Source organism: Salvelinus fontinalis, chromosome 1 (genome assembly GCF_029448725.1).
Source record: "Salvelinus fontinalis isolate EN_2023a chromosome 1, ASM2944872v1, whole genome shotgun sequence".
Taxonomy (NCBI): domain Eukaryota; kingdom Metazoa; phylum Chordata; class Actinopteri; order Salmoniformes; family Salmonidae; genus Salvelinus; species Salvelinus fontinalis.
In genome coordinates, this window is record NC_074665.1 from 53,843,075 (window position 1) to 53,867,396 (window position 24,322).

A 24,322-nucleotide genomic window follows, 5' to 3' on the forward strand; every position below is an offset into this window, starting at 1 on the left:
GCCATGCTTTCCACCTGGCTACCCCTACCCCGGCCAAAATCTCAGCACCCCCTGCAGCAACTTACCCAAGCCCCCCCCCACTGCTTCTCCTTCACCTAAATCCAGACAGCTGATGTTCTGAAAGAGCTGCAAAATCTGGATCCCTACAGAACAGCTGGTCTAGACAATCTGGACCCTCTCTTTCTAATATTATCCGCCGAAATTGTTGCAACCCCTATTACCAGCCTAGTCTCTCTTTCTCTTTCGTATTGTCTGAGATCCCCAAAGATTGGAAAGTTGCCGAGGTCATCCCCCTCTTCAAAGGTGGAGACACTCTAGACCCAAACTGTTATAGACCTATATTCATCCTGCCCTGGCTTTCTAAAATCTTCGAAAGCCAAGTTAACAAACATATCAGCGACCATTTCGAATCCCACCGTACCTTCTCCACTATGCAATCTGGTTTCCGAGCTGGTAATGGGTGCACCTCAGCTACGCTCAAGGTCCTAAACGATATCATAATCGCCATTGATAAAAGACAGTACTGTGCAGCCATCTTCATCGACCTGGCCAAGGCTTTCGACTCTGTCAATCACCGCATTCTTATCGGCAGACTCAACAGCCTTGGCTTCTCAAATGACTGCCTCGTCTGGTTTCCCAACTCCTTCTCAGATAGAGTTCAGTGTGTCAAATTGGAGGGCCTGTTGTCCGGACCTCTGGCAGTCTCTATGGGGGGGGGGGGGGGCACAGGGTTCAATTCTCGGGCCGACTCTTTTCGGGCCGACTCTTTTCTCTGTATATATCGCTTTTGCTGCGGGTGATTCTCTGATCCACCTCTACACAGACAACACCATTCTGTATACATCTGGCCCTTCTTTGGACACTGTGCTAACAAACCTCCAAACGATCTTCAACGCCATACAACACTCCTTCTGTGGCCTCCAACTGCTTTCAATGCTAGTAAAACTAAGTGCATGCTCTTCAACCCATTGCTGCCCGCACCCTCCTGCCTGACTAGCATTACTACTCTGGACGGTTCTGACCTAGAATATGTGGACAACTACAAATACCTAGGTGTCTGGTTAGACTGTAAACTCTCCTTCCAGACTCACATTAAGCATCTCCAATCCAAAATTAAATCTAGAATTGGCTTCCTATTTCGCAACAAAGCCTCCTTCACTCATGCTGCCAAACATACCCTCGTAAAACTGACTATCCTACCGATCCTTGACTTCGGCGATGTCATTTGCAAAATAGCCTCAAACACTCTACTCAGCAAACTGGATGTAGTCTATCACAGTGCCATCCGTTTTGTCACCAAAGCCCCATATACTACCCACCACTGCGACTTGTATACTCTCGTTGGCTGGCCCTCACTACATATTCGTCACCAAACCCACTGGCTCCAGGTCATCTATAAGTCTCTGCTAGGTAAAGCCCCACCTTATCTCAGCTCACTGGTCACTATAGCAACACCCACCCATAGCACGCTCTCCAGCAGGTATATTTCACTGGTCATCCCCAAAGCCAACACTGCCTTTGGCCGCCTTTCCTTATAGTTCTCTGCTGCCAATGACTGGAACGAATTGCCAAAATCACTGAAGCTGGAGTCTTATATCTCTCTGTAACTTTAAGCATCAACTGTCAGAGCAGTTTACCGATCACTGTACCTGTACACAGCAAATCTGTAAATAGCACGCCCAACTAACCCCATATTGTTACTTACCCTCTTGCTCTTTTGTACCCCAGTATCTCTACTTGCACATCATCATCTGCACATCTATCTCTCCAGTGTTAATGCTAAATCTTAATTATTTCGGCTCTATGGCCTGTATCTAGCCTACCTCCCTACTCTTCTACATTTGCACACACTGTACATAGATTATCATTTTTTATTCTATTGTGTTATTGACTGTACGTTTGTTTATGTGTAACTCTGTGTTGTTTTTGTCGCACTGCTTTGCTTTATCTTGGCCAGGTCGCAGTTGTAAATGACAACTTGTTCTCAACTGGCCTACCTGGTTAAATAAAGGTGAAATAAAAAAACAAGACACGAGTTCCCTGATGAGTGAAGAATATACAGGGTCCCCCAGCCCCGGGGTGTTTGCCCTTATATTTAATAATACAAATAAGATAAAAATGTGTGTTGTATAATTTTAATGATGAGTGAAAGGTCTCACCCAAGTCAGACATCCAGTATCAACCTGTTTTTCAGTCAGGGTATCCATTTCAAAAGCATCTCTTCTGTCCTCCATCTGTAGAAAAACGAGGAAGCGTGACACTTATTGAAAGGGTGATATTACTAAACACTTGTGATGTACTGTCTTATTAGTAATCACCTTTTGTCTCTTGTGAGGTATTTTCCAACGTCTGATGGGCATGACAGCTTAGATCAGCTCCATGCCCTTCTCTTCACAAATACTGATCATGCTAGAGCCTGACATCGGCTCCTATATTCCACCCAGCTCCTATATCACAGAGGGAGGTAGAGAGAAAGACTGTCAACATACAGTCATGCCAACAGTAAATACACGGTTGAACATAGCCAATCAGAGATCCTGATTCACAAGGGGCACGTGCCACCATGTCACTGACTGGTTGGCATTGCTTACTCGGGCCAAGGAGTAGTCCATTGGCTCAGTGGAAGGAGGCACCTCCCTTACAACATACAGGAGACACAACACTGATTACATTATTAACGATGGTTAGGTGACTTCCAGGACAGATAGTATTTTAACCATTGACCAGATCAAATGTGACCAACCTGATCCAAGTGTCCTCCATTACTCTGAAGCAGTGCTGGTGTCTGGCCACTGCCTCAGCCTTCTGTAACACCTCCTGATATGGTAGGGGGGTTCCCACAATGCTGTTGAACAACACATCCACCAGGTTTTGTACGTAGCCTGTGAAAGTGATAGAATATCACTCAATAAACATAAGTGACTCGTTTCAGGAAACTAGGCCTATGTCACATGTCACTACTTCACAGGAGAGGTATTTGAATGTAAACATTTATTTTTCATCAAAATATGTCTTTTGGCAGAAATTTCTTCTGGAACATGAACTTTAATGTGCCTTCATAGCAAACTTGTATGCCATCTGTAAAAATGAGTAACATTTTTAAATTATGAGCCTAGTTTGTTTAGCCACGTGAAAAGACAGGAACCTTCCCGCTAGCCACGGTTGGCTGAGATAATGGATGGGCTGGTCATGCCGAGAGATGAGTTTGGATTGGTCTGCCATGTATGATGCTTCTGTCTATAACATGAGTTGCTCAGTATGTGTAAGTAATCCTTTCTAATGCAGTTTTTTTATAAGATATCACAAAGAACTTCAAAAGTGTTGCTAATGCTCTCCACTTTCTGGAGGACGATTGTGCCATGCTGACTCTGAAAATGAGTCCGACGATAAGGAAATCCCTGATTTTAGTTAACATTTTAATTGAACCATACATTGTAGAGTCTTCTGAAACTGTGATCAACCGTGTTGTTGTCAGAGAAGTTGATCAAGTTTTGAAATCAGTGGAATGCCCAGTGGAAGCAGCGTACCATAGCTAAAGAGAATTCTGGCGTTTTCATTGCAAATATGCTGAGGGAGTCAAAAAGAGAACACCGAAGTCTGTTGTATAAAATACCTGTCTCTGGATTACATCTTCAAACTAAGGGCAACCATGGCATCCGTGACAGAGGGAGAAGTGTTCAACCATGTATACGGGTAAGAGTCTAGCTACATTTTCAGATATTATATATTTCTAGTTTTGTCCGACTTTTTCATTGCAAGTCAAAGCGTACTGTTAGCTAGCTAGCTAAAGTTACCTGGCTGGCTAGCTAGCTAACGTTACATGTATGATCTGTGTTGTAATATTATTTGTATCTAAGCAAGCCATTTGCATTGCTAGTTGTAGCCTAATGTTAGCCAGATAGCTAACATTGAACCTAGTTGGTTAGCTTTAGCTACCTGCAGATTCATGCATGGTAGTAACGTTATGAGATGGTATTATGGTTTATTATTTAGCTAGCTACATGTCTACATAAAAGACTCCACTATGAAAATAACCATTTCACTGTACAGTTTGCACCTTCTATGTTTGTGCATGTGACAAATAAACTTCGATTTTATTTGATATGCTGTGTGTTTACACGAGACTGTAATGTGAAGAACAACATAACCTGCACCAAAGTCAAATTAGGATATAACGTTAGGCCAACGAGACAGTGTCTAAGTTTTTTAATTCTTTGGTAGAATGCTCTGGCACCTATTACCATACACCGTTCTTTTGTCTTGCCTATTCACCCTCTGAATGTCACACATACACAATCCATGTCTCAGTTGTCTCAAGACTTAAAAATCCTTCTTTAACCTGTCTTCTCCCCTTAATCTACACTGATTGAAGTGTATTAAATAAGTGACATAAATCAGGGATCATAGCTTTCACCCAATCAGTCTGTCATGTAAAGAGCATGTGTTCTTAATGTTTTGTAAACTCAGTGTCAATGGTTGTCTAGAAAGGATCAACAACCAACTGGACAGAGCTTGAAGAATAAAAAAATAAAAAGTGCAAATACTGTACAATCCAGGTGTGCAAAGCTCTTAGACTTACCCGTAAAGACTCACATCTGTAATCACTGTCAAACGGTGATTTTAACATTAGAGGGGGGGGGGGGGGGGGCTCATGCAAACACAATTTCCCTTTAGCCCATCCATTTCCAGTTAATATAAAACAGAATCATGAAAAATCACTTATGGCTCAAGCTCTCTTTTTTAAACATCAGACCATAAATACAGGGAGCTGGTAAAGGGCGACGGATGACAGGCCTGCCTAAAAAATCTCATTATTCCTTCCTCAAATTCATTTAAGGAGCAAAACAGGTCTTGAGAGTTGTCTGGCTTAATGCATTGCGATCGCTTTTAGAACTAATTTCTGGAAGCAACCTCCGGACCCTGCATCTCGTCAAGGTGCTATGTTTTAGAACTTTCCCCTACAATACACTCAGAAAAGTGTTCCAAGAGGGTTCTGCGGCTCTCCCCATAGAATAACCCTTTTTGGTTCCAGGTAGAACTCTTTTGCGTTCCATGTACAACCCTATGTGGAAAAGGTTCTACATTGATCCCTAAAGGGTTCTACCTGGAACCAAAAGGGGTTCTTCAAAGAGATCTCCTATGGGGCCAGCCGAAGAACCCTTTTTGGTTCTAGAGAGCATCTTTGTTCCTAAGAGTGTGCTGTATAAACTTACACAAGTCCCCTATGGATATCAAATGCTGGCTAACATGAGACTAAATTGGTTACAAAACCAAATGAGGGTTGAATTCCTGAATATGATTATTTATATAAGGTTGAAATCATACCGGTTGCAGAATGGAAAGGATGCATCTCACTGGGCACACCATGTCATTTCAACTTTAAAATGGGGGTAATATTTAGATGAGACTTTGATCAATATGCTTTCAACCATCTAAAAGCACAATGAAATTCCGATGGAAAAAGAGTCTGATTTTTGATTTAGGTGTTATCACTGCGGTTTCAACCAATTTTAAGAAACACAACAAAGTTCAAATGGGAATAAAATGTCCATTTTTTTAAAGCAACTGTTTTTCTGGAAGATGTACTGAGACATTTTCCCTACATTTTCCTCCACGTTGTCCAGCCCCCTAGCAATTCGAGTTCAACCAATGAACGGCTCGCCATTTGCAAGAGGCACATCATGCACACACAGCAGAGCAAGAGCGAGAGCAATGACGTGGTGCACATATCTGCACATATGTGACAGTATGTGATTTTTGGGGATCCGTTTTGGCTCGTGTGCGTTACTTTTAGAACCACTAGCTAAAAAGTACCAGAGAATCTCTTTAAACTTAGATATTTGGTTGGGATGGAGACATGAATCCAACATATTAATGATTAACTTGAAGATTACATTTGAAATCAACCAAAGCTTGAAACCATACGCCTATATGTATTGTCTATTTTTAGTTGAACCCTGGGTTGATTGAAACAATAGCTGTTGATGACTTTCCAAATTCTATAAAGGCCTAAATGGTCTTATTGGTGATATATTATATGAATGGTTACATTTAATTTGCTCTGTTAAACCTACACTTTCGAATGACTTCAAATGCAACAGTGAAATTGTATAATAATTAAGAGGTCTCTCAATAATCATTCTCATGATAGCACATTGGTAGTAGTCAGTGACAAATATAAAAGCTAAGTAGGGCTGGGCTTGGTTACCCTGGACAGGACACCAAATGAATATCTGTAGATCAACTCTCCAAAAGGAGGTGCTGCCCAGCCTATTTATATTACTGTATACCTATATATATATAACGTTGGAGATCTGACGTTCTTTCAAAGGTACAATTCAACATATTTTATACACGGGTTGTCTATGTTGAAAATTGGCTACAATGATGACATAATCCTGTGATTTGAAATTTCACCCTCAAAACAGTTTACGTTGATTACTTTTTTTTAATCCAATGTATTTTCCACGCAGATTCCACGTCACGATAAATTGATATTTACATTGAAACAATGTTGATTCAACCAGTTTGTGCCCAGTGGGATGGTATTTATTTAGGAATGTAAACAGTAACAAATGGCATTTTGATATTTGGGGTGACAAAACAATAAAGATAACATAAAGTTGTAATGATGACATGACACTTTGTTAGAGCCATGTCAAACATGATATTTGGTATTGTTTGTATTTCAGATCAAACGTGCAGTCTAACTGGAACAGAATTACCCTATACTCTAATACAGTCATATACAGCTGAAGTCAGAAGTTTACATACACTTAGGTTGGAGTCATTAAAACTAGTTTTTCAAGGATAGGATAGGACGGATAGGACATCTACTTTGTGAATGACATAAGTCATTTCCCCAACAATTGTTTACAGACAGATTATTACACTTATAATTCACTGTATCAAAATTCCAGTGGGTCAGAAGTTTACATACACTAAGTTGACTGTGCCTTTAAACAGCTTGGAAAATTCCAGAAAATGATGTCATGGCTTTAGCAGCTTCTGATAGGCTAATTGACATCATTTAAGTCAATTGGAGGTGTACCTGTGGATGTATTTCAAACTCAGTGCCTCTTTGCTTAACATCATGGGAAAATCTAAAGAAATCAGCCAAGACCTCCAAACGCCTGCAATTTCCAAATGCCTGAAGGTACCACGTTCATCTGTACAAACAATAGTACGCAAGCATAAACACCATGGGAACATACAGCCATCATACTGCTCAGGAAGGAGCTGTCTCCTAGAGATTAATGTACTTTGGTGCGAAAAGTGCAAATCAATCCCAGAACAACAACAAAGGACCTTGTGAAGATGCTGGAGGAAACAGGTACACAAGTATCTATATCCACAGTAAAACAAGTCAAATCAAATCAAATGTATTTATATAGCCCTTCTTACATCAGCTGATATCTCAAAGTGCTGTACAGAAACCCAGCCTAAAATCCCAAACAGCAAGCAATGCATGTGTAGAAGCACGGTGGCTAGGAAAAACTCCCTAGAAAGTCCTATATTGACATAACCTGAAAGGCCGCTCAGCAAGGAAGAAGCCACTGCTCCAAAACTGCCATGAAAAAGCCAGACTATGGTTTTTTAACTGCGGGACAAAGATCGTACTTTTTGGAGAAATGTCCTCTGGTCTGATGAAACAAAAATATAACTCTTTGGCCATAATGACCATTGTTATGTTTGGAGGAAAAAGGGGGGGGCTTGCAAACCGAAGAACACCATCCCAAACGTGAAGCACGGGGGTGGCAGCATCATGTTGTGGGGGTGCTTTGCTGCAGGAGGGACTGACACACTTCACAAAATAGATGGCATCATGAGGGAGGAAAGTTATGTGGATATATTGAAGCAACATCTCAAGACATCAGTCAGGAAGTTAAAGCTTGGGCGCAAATGGGTCTTCCAAATGGACAATGACCCCAAGCATACTTCCAAAGTTGTGGCAAAATGCCTTAAGGACAACATAGTCAAGGTATTGGAGTGGTCATCACAAAGCCCTGACCTCAATCCTATAGAGAATTTGTGGGCAGAACTGTAAAAGCGTGTGCGAGCAAGGAGGCCTACTAACCTGACTCAGTTACACCAGCTCTGTCAGGAGGAATGGGCCGAAATTCACCCAACTTATTGTGGGAAGCTTGTGGAAGGCTACCTGAAACGTTTGACCCAAGTTAAACAATTTAAAGGCAATGCTACCAAATACTAATTGGGTGTATGTAAACTTCTGACCCACTGGGAATGTGATGAATGAAATAAAAGCTGAAATAAATCATTCTCTCTACTATTATTCTGACATTTCACATTCTTAAAATAAAGTGGTGATCCTAACTGACCTAAGACAGGGAATTTTGACTCAAATTAAATGTCAGGAATTGTGAAAAACTGAGGTTAAATGTATTTGGCTAAGGTGCTAAGGTAAACTTCCGACTTCAACTGTAGCTAAACAAATTATTGTAATTTTTGTATCCATTTTAGGACTGCCACATGGGAAAAGCTGAGTAAAATGTAAACATTGGGAGTCCTGTAGATAGTTTCCTCTAGGGATGAAAGAAATATCCTGGAAATCCTTCAGCTCATCTTTTCCCTGCCCCTCTTTCTACAGTTACCATTATTCTTGCCATAAATTGTACCACAAAGTGAATTACACTTGCTTTTCACTTTACCAGGCAGGTTTGATCAATCCTAAAGCACAATACATAATCTCAAGAAATTTTCACAGTGATTCCAGACGCTATTTCTTTGCCATTTAAACCAGTTCAAATCATTTTCATTGCCTCACTATTAAAATGTGAAATTCATACCTGGCATTTGGGGGATGTATCACACAAGCCCCTCTCACTTTTTTCTTTATCTCTCTCTCTCTCTCCCTCACCGCTCAGTCTCTCCAACCCTTTCTATCTCTCTCCTGTAAATCAAACAACCCCATGTAACAGGTCATGCAGATTTCCCACAAGTCAGCAGTGCACACATTTCCATCCAGGAGAGTAGTGTAATACCGTCAAACATGGTGGCATAATGACCACTGTAAAACTAAGAAACGGCTTCATTCACACAACGATATTCCTCCTTTTCATGAGCGTTCTGTCTCTTTCACTCTTTTCTCTCCTTTTCCTTTCTTTCACAAATTCATCCCCCTGCACCTCTCCGCCAGCATCAGTTACCCATAAATCACTTATGTTGTCTAACGTGATCCATTTGCCCAGAACACCGAGCGGCAGTTGCAGGAATTGGGTCAGGAATAATCTGCTGGGCAACAGAGCCTCGCTAGTCATGATGCTGCAGGGTAATGTATAGCCATTAGTATCGAGAGAGAGAAGGAGAGGTGTGTGTGTGTGTGTGTGTGTGTGTGTGTGTGTGTGTGTGTGTGTGTGTGCGTGTGTGTGTGTGTGTGTGTGTGCGTGCGTGCGTGCGTGCGTGCGTGCGTGCGTGTGCGTGTGCGTGTGCGTGTGTGTGTGTGTGTAGTTTGATTGGGCCTATTAACGTTAGAGAAACCAAATACTCTAGCCTAATATTGTAAGAGCAAACATAGATACAGAAGGTACAAAGAAGATACAAAAAGACAGAGTTATTTCCAAAATGTGTATTTCCAACCATTTTCCATGTGCTGCATTATTGTACAATTGTACCAAAATCATATTTTTTATAGCCTTATCGGCGGTCATGGAAAACTAACATGTGTGTAATATGTTTGTTTCAATAGTTGAAACAAAGATTATAGGTCTGTTTTTATATTAGTTTTAATGTCTATTCGTTTTAAGATTTTGATTCTAAATTCAGTTTAGTTTCAGTTAGTTTTCAGATCTGATTTACTAGTCACTTAGTTTAAGTATAATAAAAACATTTAGTTTTTCTATTATTTAGTTTTAGTGTTAGTGAAATGAAGTAGCCTATGGGAGGCTAGGAGCCATTTTTGTGTTGTACACTTTTTTGGTTTTGTGGAATGTCTATTTTTGCCACTGTGGGGCAGTAATGCATAAGGTGATGGGTCAGGTCATAGGTTAGGTGAGATGACAAAGATGCACCAAATAATTTGTTTATTATTCGTTTTGTTTTAGTTTCAGTTTACTATAATAACCTTGGTAGAAACGTACCTAGGTTGTCTGTTAAGTTTAAAAGCAATCTAAGCTCCAGGCAAAAGTTTTACATTGCTTCAATTTCAATTCATTTCATGAATTGACCTGAGTTGAAATGGAGTTGGCCCCATTCTTAGAGGCCTACGGAATGTATTACCTAATATTGTACAGTATACACTTGTTACAACTAGACTGTAATCCTGCAATAGACAATGAAACTGCTATCAATTGGGCCTATACCAATCAGTGATTTGAGAGTTAAATATACGTTTTCTCCCTATAAACACTCAAAGTGCTATGCCATTTCGAAACAGGTTTCTTTGTCAGAAAGGCTTGTCTAATATTTTAACAAGTATTTTTCATTGTAACCGATACAGTGTTACCTATATGCATAGTCACTTTTCCCCCACCTACATGTACAGATTACCTTAACTAGCCTGTACCCCGCACACTGACTCGGTACCGGTGCCACCTGTATATAGCCTTGTTATTCTTATTCTTATTGTGTACTTTTTATTATTACTTTTTATTTTAGTCTACTTGGTAAATATTTTCTTCTTCTTGAACTGCACTGTTGTTAAGGGCTTGTCAGTAAGCATTTCACGGTAAAGTCTACACTTGTTGTATTCGGCGCATGTGGCAAATAAAGTTGGATTTGATATGAGTGGTGGCTAGCTGGAAAAGGAAAAGCATCACACGACGATGCGGTGAGTCTTGAACTTTAACAATGGCACTGCTTATTACATTCCCTCCAACAAGGCTAGGCGTTCCTGTAATGCACACTTCAAATGTCAGAATATGCCGCCATGACTCTGATTGGTTGCTGATGGTGTACATCTCTTTCCCTTCCCCTGAAATAGGTTAAGCAGACCACTGAGTTGACACTCATAAGTACATATGACACATTTCACATTGGCTAACTTGCCAAAGGACTGTGATGACAGATGAAAGAAGTCTTTATGTTTAAGACAGGTAACATAAATATAACCAAAGCGTTTGACACGATCTTAACTCATTATGTGCCCATGGTTGAAGGGAAGCAGCACATAAACCCATCTGCAGCCAGTAATACTGCAATGGAAGGCTACACCTGAAATCACTTGTATACATAGATCATTTTGAAACTGTAGTACCCTTCTGGTAAAAATATGTTCACAACACTTTGTTGTTAATAGCACATCTTGTTAGTTACACTGTTAGTAGTAGGCAAATGAGCACTTGTTACAACAGACCTATGAGGCTTAGGGTATAATATTACATTGTTCACATTTGACAAATATATGTTGAATACGGAAAAACAGTGTCCTACATTGTTTTTAGGCTGCCAGGCAATCTAGATGTTTTGAATGTGAATTTTGGCGCACTGGACGCTTATGCCACTGGCTAAGAGGGTGTTTTAGTATCATTGTTCACCTTTAGAGGCCTAGTTAGTTGCAGAGTCATATGTTTATAAGAGAGTTTGGCCAACTGTAGCTGGATGTCATGTTGATTGACACTTCCATGGCAGAAAGTTACACAGAAAAATAACAAATATAGGTTTTCCTTTAATAATCTTTGAGCTGCAGTGTGAATATTTTAAATAAGTAAGCTATTTTATATTGTACATTTGACATTCGTTTTTCCTTTCCTGTTTTTCAAAAACTGGATTGAATGCCACAATTGAGATGTCGAAATAAATATTAAAAACGGGCAAATGTACAATAAATCCCAACCCATGTTTCACTGATATAGAAAATGTATTGAATTAGCAGTTTATTTGGTGGGCCTATGATTACAATAACATTTCCCCAAAATCGAAGCAACGAGTTTGCACTTCCATATCCCCAAATGTATAAACCCAATTTCATCCAGTATTTTAACAGGTTAAGGTGGTTGGACCTCAATATATCATATTCACATTCACATTACATTTAAAAATGTGTGTGAATGTATTCATAATTCGTTTGGGAAACAGTCCACTTGATAACATCTGTATTTCAGTGTCTAAATTCCCGCAATGTATAACGTGTTAAACCAGGGAGAAGAACGCAAAATCAAGGTTCAAAATAATTATTATACACATGGTGTATTTTATACATTTAGAGAAGCTTGTTGCTTTCTTGTTAAAACGTACAGTTGCTGCATAATAAGACATATTTTTTCAACAAATAAAGTGATATAATAGACAGGAGTTTGGCAGACATTTATAAGAAAGTACTGTCGCGTGTTAACGTGTTATTTTTTTTGGACTGTCATCACAGGCATTGAGTCAATATTCAATCTTGTTATACAGATTGTACAGGGGTAACCCTTGTAGGCTGCTGCCAGGATAGTATAGCGGCGTTGGAAAAGCAATAGATCTTGGAACTGGTACCCGGAGCAGGGAGCTATCTCTAAAAACAAGCGGCATTCCGACCAGTGTCTGTGCGGATGCGTGTGCCATATTCGCAGCCTCCAGTTCCGCCGACAGTTGTCGCTTCCACTTGTTTCTACGGTTCTGAAACCACGTCTTCACTTGAGTTTCTGTTAGCTGTAGACTTGATGCCAAGCAGGCTCGCTCGGAGCTGCTCAAATACCTCTTCATATCAAATGTGGACTCGAGCTGGTACACCTGACTCCGCGAGAAGACGGTACGAGTCTTCTTCTTGGACGAGTTAGCCTGCTTGTTCGCACCGTCTGTCTGTCTCTCCTCGGAAATAGGTGACATTGGATTGCATGGTCTCTCTTGTTCCTCTTTGTAATCCTGCAGCAGAGGCTGTGTCAAGTGCGGTCGCCGTGCAATCCCGTCATGGCCTGAAATAAGTCCCTTGGTTGCACCTGCATTGGGGAAAAATACCAGTATTTTATTTTACCTTTTATTCAACTAGGCAAGTCAGTTTTTATTTTCAATGACGGCCTAGGAACAGTGCCTTGTTCAGAACGACAGAGCTATCATATACAGCTCGGGGATTCAATCTTGCAACCTTGCGGTTACTAGTCCAACGCTCTAACCACTAGGCTACCTGCCACCCCAGGATAAAGACCAGTGGATTGGAAATAACATTTAAATAATTTCAAAATATTTCAACACTGATTTCCCAATGTCCTCCTCGATATCATCTATAGCCTACCAACAGTGATAAATGGTGTAGGCCTACCCTCAAGATATATGCATCAACATAAGATAGGCTACTCGACGCTTTAGTCTATTGCCTTTAGATCAGGTTATCAATTCTGTCACAAAATGTAGAATATGTCTCAAAGGTTTCACACTTATTTTCAAAGGCTTTGTTTTGGCCTACCCAGGTTTGGAGAACATCCCTATTAAAAGAAGAACATTATTCGATACTCGGTACAAGAGTGCATTAAGTGTGAACTTTGACTCATTAATTGACCGCTGAAAGGTTGTAAGTGGCCTTTTAAATAAACAATTTAATATGACTCTGCCTGGTGCACAATATTAATTAAATCAGGTTACATTTAACGCTCAATTGACGAAATGTAGTGCAGTCATTGTGAAAACATGTTATATCAATTAGAAGACTCGATTCAATTTGGAATGAAGGGGAAAACGTCCTGTTAATTATTTGACCCTTCCCCTGTTCGCTGATCTAGCAGTAATACGACACATTAAAACAAAGTGAAGTGATAGCCTACCTATCAGCAGTCACAAACAGGCTACTATAGAGTTATCGAAGTTTACAAGCTTAAATTGCAGCAAGTAGTAGGCTAAATTTATCATAAATACGTGTATAATTAGGCCTAGCCTACCGTAGTCTACTGTTGACCTATTATTAGGCTACAATAATAGCCTAATAATAGAAATAATGATAATATCCCATTAGATGCCATAGATTTATACAATATATAGCCTACTTAACTTTTTTACTTGGAAAATAAGCGTTTATTTTCGAAAGGCAAAATGTCAGCGACGAAAATCAATTCAAGAAAAATCTATCTTAAAGCAAAAATGATTACGCTTTACGCACAACAAAAATTACATTCAGTAATCTACTCACCTAAACGTGAAAAATTAAGTGGTTGATGTTGGTTGCATGGCTCGCTGTGACCAGGATCAGAGCAGAAACAGTCTGCAGAGTCCTCCCCACCGCTGCACTCCTCTTCGGAAGAAACCGAGAGCAAGCGCGTCCTCGCCAGCTGCAGTCCCTTGGAACTCTCCTTCGCCCCGGACCGTGGCTTCTCCGACGACTTGCCCAATATCGACTGAATGGTGAAGGTGGAAATCGGGGCCGAAGAGCACTTGCTTCCGTTGTCTTCTGTGGTACTCATTCTCGACTCATAACAGTAAGATTGGACTATATCGTATAGTTTTTGTATAATTGTTTTCTTATTATTGGTCTGTGAGGACTCCTCTTGTGTAAAAGAGTTCGAAAATAGTATTTCTTTAGTAAAACCTTTTTATAAATGGGGGTGCTTGGGTTGTTTTTTCCTGGAGCTCAGGGAACATGAATGTATTCCTGGTCTACTTCCACGCGCTCTGGACTAAAGGCAGTATTGTGGCGTTCGCTCATTTACATGTAGGTAAGCTCCTCTTGGGCCAATCACACGCTCAAACTAAGCCCGGAAATTTCAAACTCATGTTGAGGTTCTGAGATAGGATGAGAGGAGATGAGGAAAGGCTGTCGTTTATTCTATCTTACGTCCCTCCTTGAATCCGATAGTGAAGGTAGACAAATATAGGCCTTGTGGCACAGACAAATCACACATCTTAGGCTATTAAATTACTTCAACAGACATCTCTCTCTGCCAGAAATATACAGCACAAGACGTTTTGCATAGGCATAGTATCCATCGACTTTCATTTAGAAACTGATGCAACATGTCTCTCATTATAACCCACATTCAATTACATTGGACGTTTGGTTGAAAAGGGAGAATTGTTTAGGCTATGAATTTTGTGTAGGTAAAGGTTTCTAATTATCAAGTCTTATGTTGTGTGTCGTTTTGTGTGTCTGTTTGTTTTGTTTTTGTGTATATATTTACACACATTGAACTGTAGCAAATTACTTACCTAATACGTAGGCCTGATTCACAATTTAAGAGGACAGACTGGGGATGAATTTCCCACTCACGAGGCTATGAGAAAATGTGAAACAGGTGCAACCATGGAAGTTATCAGGAGTCTTTTAACGATGAGCTTCAGTGATTTTTCTTTTACCTTTTTTCAATCACAAGTATTCAATAGATTGTTGATGGAATTTTACCAAATAATATTGTCACAAATAGGCCTATTGCAAGACAACATAGCACATGGTTATTACACTGTAGTAGACCCTTATTATTTCCCATGGAAGATTTATAGTATTGAAGTGAATGGAGAGAATAATATTCTACATGTTTCACATCTGCATGATGTTTGGATTGGTCATGATTCTCCCTTTGCCTATTATTCTAGATATAGATATGGACTATAATTTAAACCTTTTCACTTACTAGTGTAAAATACATTGTTTGGAAGATTCCCTCAAAGAACAAACCCCATATCCCTAACATAATTAGTTACAACTGAATAATGGCATACCACTGAGACACCCTCGGGGGGAAATGCACACCATGCTATTACAGGCCAATGTAGACACAAGTACTGCACAATGACTTCATTGAAGGAATAGAACGTATTTTATTAGCCTTGTGCATGGTAAATTGGTCAGATAATCCAACAAACAGTTCTGGAACTAATACGGAACGTTAACAAAAAAATTTCCTGAAAATAATAAACACATTCCAGGTTCATTATCTGCGATTAGGAATTCATTTCATCATTACTACAATTAATCTGCCTCGCGTGGAGTAGAGGCCTGCTAATTGATTGACTAATTGATTGGAGGGCGGGGGCGCGCCCCACCTCCGCCCCTGCTCCTCCTCTCCCTCTCTCTCTCTGACGGTGTCTGGCGGGGCAGGTGCTGGGCTTGAGTTCGCAGTTCGAGCACATTATCCCTCTTTACTGCTTTCTAAGGGACCCCAGACACATTACAAACGGTCAGCTTTAATCATAATGTCAGCGCCCTAACTCTCATGCTGCTGCGCCAAGGGAGGGGTTGACGACCCCAGCCTTTCTCCTTAGTCTGTTCAATATTGTTTCGTATTGTGGTTTTGTTCATCCTTCGATAGGAGGAAGGAGTAACAGGATGACGATGATTATAATGAAGACGATGATGAAGACGACGAGGGTGCTGACGAGGATGATGATGATGAAACCGTGATTGTCAAGAACGCATTATGTCCACCGAGACGTAGGCCAGCTACATTTACTAGGGTAATATATGAGGGCAGTCAGATTGCGCTGGATTTACGGTGACTACACATGAGGCGTGAAATCTGCCATGACAGTTAAATGGGCTGATTCTATACGCGCTCTTTTCAAACAAAGACCTTTGTCAACAGCAGCGATGTCTTTTTAAAGCTCTAATTATACCCGTATAAGCTATCCTTAACAAGAAATCATTACATAATTAACCCGACACTTGAATACAAATTCAACTCCACAGTTATTAGGATGTTATTTAAACAAATCTGAATATATTTTTCATGATAGCCTATCAAAATAAAATAAATGGTATTATAATTCATTGTAGGCATGATATATGCCTGCATAGAGGTAATTGTGTCATTCATATTTATTTGAACGTTTCTGAAGATCCTGCATCCACGTCTGATTTGCAGTCTTTTTCTATCCATGACGTTTGTACATTTTACTTATATAATGTTTTTTCAGAAACAGCATTGCGCGGTCTAACCTCGTGCTCTATCACAATGATAGGTGTTGTATTGCAGCCCTACCGCAATAACAGAACACGATCTTTACTATGGGAAAGGGGTCTTAGAAAGACAGATGAAGTTATGAGCAGCTTTGATCTAAGAATCAAGCTTCGATAAATATTAAACAAAGACCCCTACACGTGTGTATTATGATATATGATGTGTCCAACTCTAAAATAAGGAAATTACCAGAGAAAATGATATCAATAAATTTTCTAAGTATAAACGTTGATTATGTTTCGATTTTCATTCAAGGATCCGAGCCCAGCTCCTTTTTTCAAATAGGAGAGAGGGAGAGAGAGGGGTCGAAGCAGTCGTAAGAGCAAAACAGAGCGCGAACCCTGGAGGTGTAGGCTACAATTTATGTAATCTTCGGCTGGAAATGAATTGGGTAATTTATTGGAAAACAGAAAGTCAAGAAGATTGGATCAGTACAGCCTATCCAAGGGCTCCTATCCATCAAGTTCCAATTAACAACCTCACCATTGAGTTTTAATGGCTTTCCAATCTACTGCCCTGATAGACTCATCAATTCCTCGGGGAGAAATTAAGAAAATCGACCGCCCCTTGGCGTTTCGGTGTCATTCTTCACAGCAACTATATGTCAAATTAAAAACACAATTAACATTTAAACTGTTCCAATCAGACGGTGCCCCGCAACCTATGTTTCACTTAATATAACTTTTATGAAAATCTTGATGCTCGCATTCAATCCCGAAGCAAATGAGAGACTAGTATAAAGATTTCCGTTCCCTAAAACATAAGTGTGTCCAGAAAGTGTTGTGCTAAGGCCCATGTTATCCCTTTGACACCAAAAGTTAGTTTTTATTTTATACATTATTGACAAAATGATGCCACGATATTTACAAATGTATGCAGGCTTGTGGCAATGTACAAACAATTAGTAAAATCAACTCAAACTTACTTTTGGTATTTTTTTTCAAGCTTTCCTGACTAATCATTTTGCATCATCATGATGTGGCCTGTGACACTTTGCTTCTTGAAAGTCCAATATCTTTAAAACTGGACATCTGATATGCACAACATTTTGGGACTGTATCAACAGTGGACTAATGAAAAAAAATACCAAACTGTAATTTTTTTGTGGATTTTCCCTTTAAGCTCAATTAACATAATTTTGCCTACCTACGTTAAAGAAATTGCAACACAATATCTCCACAGATATTTGCATGAATCACACATGCGTGAACAGATGCCCAGGGTTTCAGGAAAGGGCTGAAAATACTTAAGCTGTTGGCACTTGATCAGCACTCAACTTTCCTGCTGTTACGTCCGTTGCCCTGTTCCTGCAAATGTAGGCTACTTTATCCTATTTCTGGTCTCGCCCCTTCTACTTTACATAAATATGTTCTACAAATGGAAATGATCGAGTTGTCATTTTTTTCAATTTATGCGCGCAAATCAAGGTCATGAGCGTAACCAGAACTGCCCGTGAACAATGCCATTTTTTGTAACAATATTTTAGACGTTTGTAGATCAATATGTGCTAGGGGAAGAACGCCATATATCCCAATCTATTAATTCTCTGTAATGGGTCCATGTGGAGTTTGCATGATATAATACGTCAATACATGAGTGATTATCAGACTATATTTGAATGCACTCTTTGTCTAGTGATGCGGTCATAATAGAGTAGCTACTGATTTGTTTTCGATAACTGCATTAGAGACAAAATCAGAAAATGACCTTTAAGCAAGGCGTTGACTGGTTTCTACTCAGCTGGAAGGAATGCTGAATACAACAACAAAGTAGGTCTAATCTTCAAGAGTCATTTTATAGTCAACTCGTTGCATATTGATATTTATATTATTCAATCTAACATTGTAGATAATAAATGTGTTCAATATTTCGCTACTTCAAAACGTTATATTAGGCTAATGTTGCAACTATGTCATTTGAGCCAATTTATCTCGTCCACAATAATGGAAAAATTTGTGACTGACATTAAACCGGTGAAACATTATGATTTAACAAAGTATATTTCCTTATGCATTAAAAGGAAAAAGTCAGTCCACAACATACCGTGGATACAAATTGTGAAGGTTTGAGGAGAGTATACGTCGATCGTTGTCATACAGCTATCAAAACCTTTCGACTCCCTAAAACATGAATGTGGCCTATGGTGATCGAAAGACTTGAGATAACCTTTGGTATCTTGTGAAAAAGTTTTCTACTCAACACAAATGTATCTTTTCGACCATTTGCAATAGCTCTACGTCTACGTCATAAACATTCCACAGGTGCATTGCAGGCATGCATTGCAGAGACATTGGCATTGGTGTGTGAATAGCCAGATGCAACCAAACTAAACCCTTAGAACATGAAAACGAATTGAGCAAACCCTAACTCTAGGCCTTTATGTTCCGCTAACCCAGCTGAAACTACACAGACAAAAGTGACAATACAACCATTACGTCAAAGACAAAGTGCATATTTGGTGAGCTAATTGCACCTGTGCAGTGGTATACCATTACCGAAGACGGACATATAAGCTGCATCCACAAGTAAAACGACTATTGTTGCGAAATTAAACGTATACTTTTTTAAATGAAACGTTCAAATTTGCCTCGAGCTACGTACGTACGCACACACGCGCGCACACACGTCCACCACACGCACGCATACACATGCACACACACACACACATTTTTGAACAGCCTAATACTAGGGAATGTAATTTTTCTCTTTTGAATAGACTACATTACCCTCAAGATGGTGGCAATTACGCATCTAATTGACCGATACATTTTTTTTATGTAAAACAACTTTTTGTGCATAAAGTGCATAACAGCAGGTTGATTACGCACCTGCTCAGGTTCTTCATTCACATAATCATGTATGGGTCTACCAAAATAAGCGTGTGGTTTCGGGGAAGGCCTACCTGTATTTACATTCAATGTGAATGGCAAATTAAACTACCAATAATTAAAGCAAATAAAAAAGGTTAGTGCGTGGTTTTAATATCTAACTTTGTGAAGTTGCGCCAATGTATATGCATAATGCTTCATTTTGATTAATTCTAACTTTTTCTGATGTCCTTTGGCTACATGGTCTACTCACATTTTCCACCGTGTTTGTTCCAAGGATAAATGGTTCAATATACTGTATATAATATGTCAAGCGTCCAAATTGTAATAATCTTATTTAGTCAACCATCGCTATCTATGGCAATGTGTCTCCGAGGAGTGTCGGCCACGTGGTCTGCCAGACCAGTAGCACTTGTTGTTAGATAGACCCAGTCGAGCCTCTGTAATGGGAATTGACTTATGATCAGACACAGTATTTAGGCAGAATATCCTCCTCTTTGTATATGCCAGGAGCATATTGATTTCCTCTGACACATGACAATTTTGAAAGCCACAACAATTATATTGGGTCTATAATAAAAGATTTGATGGAAAGTTGTATTGTTTGTTTATTTATATTCATTTTCATTATGTAACAATACATCCTGTTCATGAAGACGTTTTGAAAGTCGACAATAGCCTAATTTGTTTGGGAGGCAAACAGGCAAAATTTGACATTTCTGAATAGATGCCTGAGGCATATGTAGACTACACCTAATTACATCATTGTGCATTCTTGAGTACGCACTGATTTGAAATATTTAAATATGGAATAACCATTTATTTCACAACATAATTCAGCAATACAATATCAAAACGTGTTTTTCTGTACAAAGGAATAACATCACCTGGTAGCTTCTTTCATTGACTCGATTCAATATACCCATATACATTTGTACACCATGATAAAGTTTCAAAACACAAAAGGCAATGACATTCAATTCTTAGTTGTGCTAAAAGGACATTGTCGAGCAAGCATAAATGAGAATCAATACATCAAAACAATAAGCCTATAAGCTACAATTATATTGTACATAAAACAGTGTATCTTGATTGTCCCCTGCTAAAGCGCTTTAAGTTAAAAAAAAAAAAAAAAAAAAAGGAAAAAAAGAAGCCCGTTCGATAATCTGTCCGATATTCATTCCTAAATAGCTGAGCAAAGAGAAAACACAATGAATTGAATGGGTCTATCACATAACTTGGGGTCAAATGCTAGTGCTTACAGTATTGCCCATATCAAAATCACATTATCCGATAGAAAACAAACCAATGTTACCGAATTGTCATAACACACGCTGTAAATAGAAATTGAACAAAATTAACTCCAATGTAATTTCCTGAATGTTATGGTTCTGCGCGGGGGAAACAGATTGCTGAAATGTATTTTGGGGCAGTGTGAACTGGATAGTCTTAGCGGAAATGATCTCAAAGCTGCTATAATAACAAAAGGCCTAATAATAATAGACCTAATTATAATTATTATTATAACAATAATTAGAAGAATACTTTTAATATTAATAATAACAATATGCTAATAGTGTGAAATTATACCAGAGAAAATGTAAACTGCAGTCTAATATAAAAATGCGCAATAGGTCCTCTTTGACAGAAAGCATGGCTCTCTTTTTTATTTTTCTTCTTTACAAAAATATTGTTTTAGTTTGTATTGTGTAGTGTTCTGTACGAGTTAGGAATATAGACAACAACCTCTTGTTTTTCAGACCGGTCTGAGTAGCGGCACAGATGTGACGATTGGGTGAGAGTAATAGAGGTGGTGAGGGAAGGTGAGGAGCGGCTGGCTCACAGGCACGTTCCCGGTCGCACTGCCAGTCTCTGAGGCAGAGTTCTCGTGGTAGAGGATGGGCACTCGCACTATCCTCTGTGCAGTGGCGTGGCTCAGATTGGCAGCCTCTAGTTCAGCTGCAAGCTGTCTCTTCCATTTATTTCTTCTGTTCTGGAACCAAATCTTTACCTGGGTCTCTGTCAGGTGCAAAGACGCTGCCAATCCGGCCCTCTCCGAACTGCTCAAGTAGCGTTTCATGTCAAAGGTGGACTCGAGCTGAAACACCTGACTCCGGGAGAACACTGTGCGTGTTTTCTTTTTTCGACATGCTTTCTTGTCCCCACCGTCCTCGTTTTTCTTCCAGTCGTCTACCCCACTGTCTTTCTTTGTGTCCTCAGGATCACTCTCTTCAAGAACTATTTCATCCCCACTTTTGTTGTCCTCGTCTTCTTTGCTGTCTGGGTCAGATTTGAGCACCAGGTCTGGCGAGTCGCGATCCGTGCACGAGGTTGGAGAGGAGTCTCTTGCTCTTGCCTTCTCCGCAACTAAAATGACGACAGGAAATGTGGGTTATAAACATGACTGCATGTTCAATACCTCGCTATACCATTCACTTGAACGCGTAAAAGAAAAACAGAAACATGCAATGCTGACAATGGCCTAACGAACCCGTAAAAGAAAAATAGAAACATACAATGCCGACAATGGCCTAACGTTGAATGAAATACTTATCATAAGTGACAACATACTTGCTGAGTATATCCTTGTTTGAATGTCCTTTGACAGATGAAATCTCAACCCATAGCATCAATAGCAATTTACACTATACAAATTACGCACATTATACGTTTTCTGATATTGTAAAAGGTAAAGAAAGAGAAGACAATCAGATGTTCATGGACTTACCTTCGGTTCTGTGTAGATGACTGGCTGCACTGAGTGTGTAGGGATACCACCATGCTGAGGCTCGCTCCAGATAGTGCGCGGGTAAGGCAAACCTCTGTGTGGGTAACTCAAAGCGAGGAAAGTTGAAGTCCCCGACCTGGGATAGAGAAAAGCCCCCTTCAAAAGCTACCTTTGCCGAGGCGAAGATGGGCTTGGGTTTGGATGGTTTACTATCACAGTTCAGCAAGTTCTTAATGAAGAAGGGAGAGTCTTTCACCGGAGTGCACGTCTCTTGCGCCGTCTCGGGCATTGCTGCTTGGAGGTTGTGGTCCGAATGCCTTAGACCACAAATGTAAGTGTTAAAAGACTTAGAAACAGTGATATTATTCAAATAGAAGACTGGCAATTGTCCTTCTTTGCGATGTTTTAAATTATGAATATCGTCTTGATTACCAGATGATCGAGAACGACAAAAATAAAATACACATCAGAAATGAAAATAGTCTTCAGAAAGAACAAAATAATATCGATATTGCATCCAAGTCTTGTGCGTTCCTTAGTCAAAATGCAACTGTGTCCACCGCGTCAGTCTGGCGCCGGATGCTAATGATGAAATAAAAATGTCATCCAAGTTAAATGCGGAAAGTATACGGCGATTGGGCATGTACAATGGCAAATGGGATTAAGGAAGAGATGGGAAGTAGAACGAGGGGGAGAGAGACGGGCAGAGAGAGAGAGAGCGCGGTAGAGAGAGAGGGGGGGTGTAGACTACGCGATAACAACGAAGTCCACCCTAGCATTGCGCTTTGGCTGTAGGATGTAGCGTTGTGGTGTTATTGGTCTTATATAGTCCAATTAGGTAGCAAATGACAAGAGGGTTGTTAGCACAAAAGGAAATGTTTGGCCTGAGCTTCTTTGGAAGTAGGGTACAATAGGCAAATTACTCTAACCGAACACAGCCTGCAGTCTAATAGCAGAGTATGCCAATATCACAATTTGCTAAATAAGATAAAAAATACAAATATTAGAAAACATTATAGTGATTATTCATTTGGGTATTTTGAGGTTGTGGTATAATTCATAGTTATCGATAATATAGCCTAGATTCATAAAGAGCAATAACAATTTTCGGCTAACTGGATGGAAGTTCTGCTTTTTATAATGGCCATTTTCGTAACACTAACACCAACAAAATAAATGCTCATGTGCTCAGATGAAGATAGGCCTACAACAAGTAGAATATTGTGGATTAGAGCACATTTGGGAAAACATATTTAGATTATTACCCAGTAAATACAGTTTTCAAATTTTCCCATAATTGGCTACACGCAAAGTGTTGTGTAAAATATTTACCTAAATAGGGCCTATTCTACTTACACGATTCATTCGACTATGTTTATATGCTAGCTATTATAGCTTTACATGGTAGGATATAAACTTTCATTATTACAGCACAGACAAGATCATTTCCCTCCAGGTGTCATAATCACTTGCCTAACTCCAAGTGTAGTCAAGTTGCAATTATTTGCATTGCTTATTAGGACACAAAGGCTTATGGGACACATGCTGAATTGTGTATGCTATAACATAGGTTTACCTCAATAAAGGTAAACCATACAACATTCTGACACAGTTGATACATTTCCCCCTTAATTAGAACAATTAAACCCAATTAAACCCAACAATTTAATAAGACTCGTCTGTGTTTACTTTGTTTCATCAGAGATCTGAACACTGTTTTCGAACTATCATTTGTTTTTGCTGATTTATTTAGAAATTGATTCTGAAATGGTCTCAGAAACAGTCAAGGTTAGCCAACTGTAAGCCTAAAATATGTAATGAATGAGCAATTCGAATCATATTTCTACTTTATGGATCTCTAAAATGTTTCTGTGTTGCATAGTCATTATTTTTTACCAAATCGATTTTGTTCATTCATTCTTTAGATTGCAGTCTTCGTAAATGTAGTA

The 24,322-nt window shown here is 39.5% G+C and overlaps 2 protein-coding genes across 2 annotated transcripts; both read right to left on the bottom strand.

Annotated features, from left to right (window-relative positions):
- Positions 1-6,546: 6,546 nt before the first annotated feature.
- LOC129857730 (homeobox protein HMX2-like) lies at positions 6,547-14,554 on the bottom strand. Its single transcript, XM_055926248.1, has 2 exons — positions 14,057-14,554; positions 6,547-12,875 (listed from the first exon to the last, which is right to left on the bottom strand). The coding sequence occupies exons 1-2, from the start codon at positions 14,325-14,327 to the stop codon at positions 12,328-12,330; spliced, it is 819 nt and encodes a 272-aa protein (XP_055782223.1). The 5' UTR covers positions 14,328-14,554; the 3' UTR covers positions 6,547-12,327.
- Positions 14,555-20,253: 5,699 nt separating this feature from the next.
- On the bottom strand, positions 20,254-23,150 carry LOC129857738 (homeobox protein HMX3-like). Its single transcript, XM_055926260.1, has 2 exons — positions 22,374-23,150; positions 20,254-22,012 (listed from the first exon to the last, which is right to left on the bottom strand). The coding sequence occupies exons 1-2, from the start codon at positions 22,660-22,662 to the stop codon at positions 21,402-21,404; spliced, it is 900 nt and encodes a 299-aa protein (XP_055782235.1). The 5' UTR covers positions 22,663-23,150; the 3' UTR covers positions 20,254-21,401.
- Between the last annotated feature and the right edge of the window lie 1,172 nt (positions 23,151-24,322).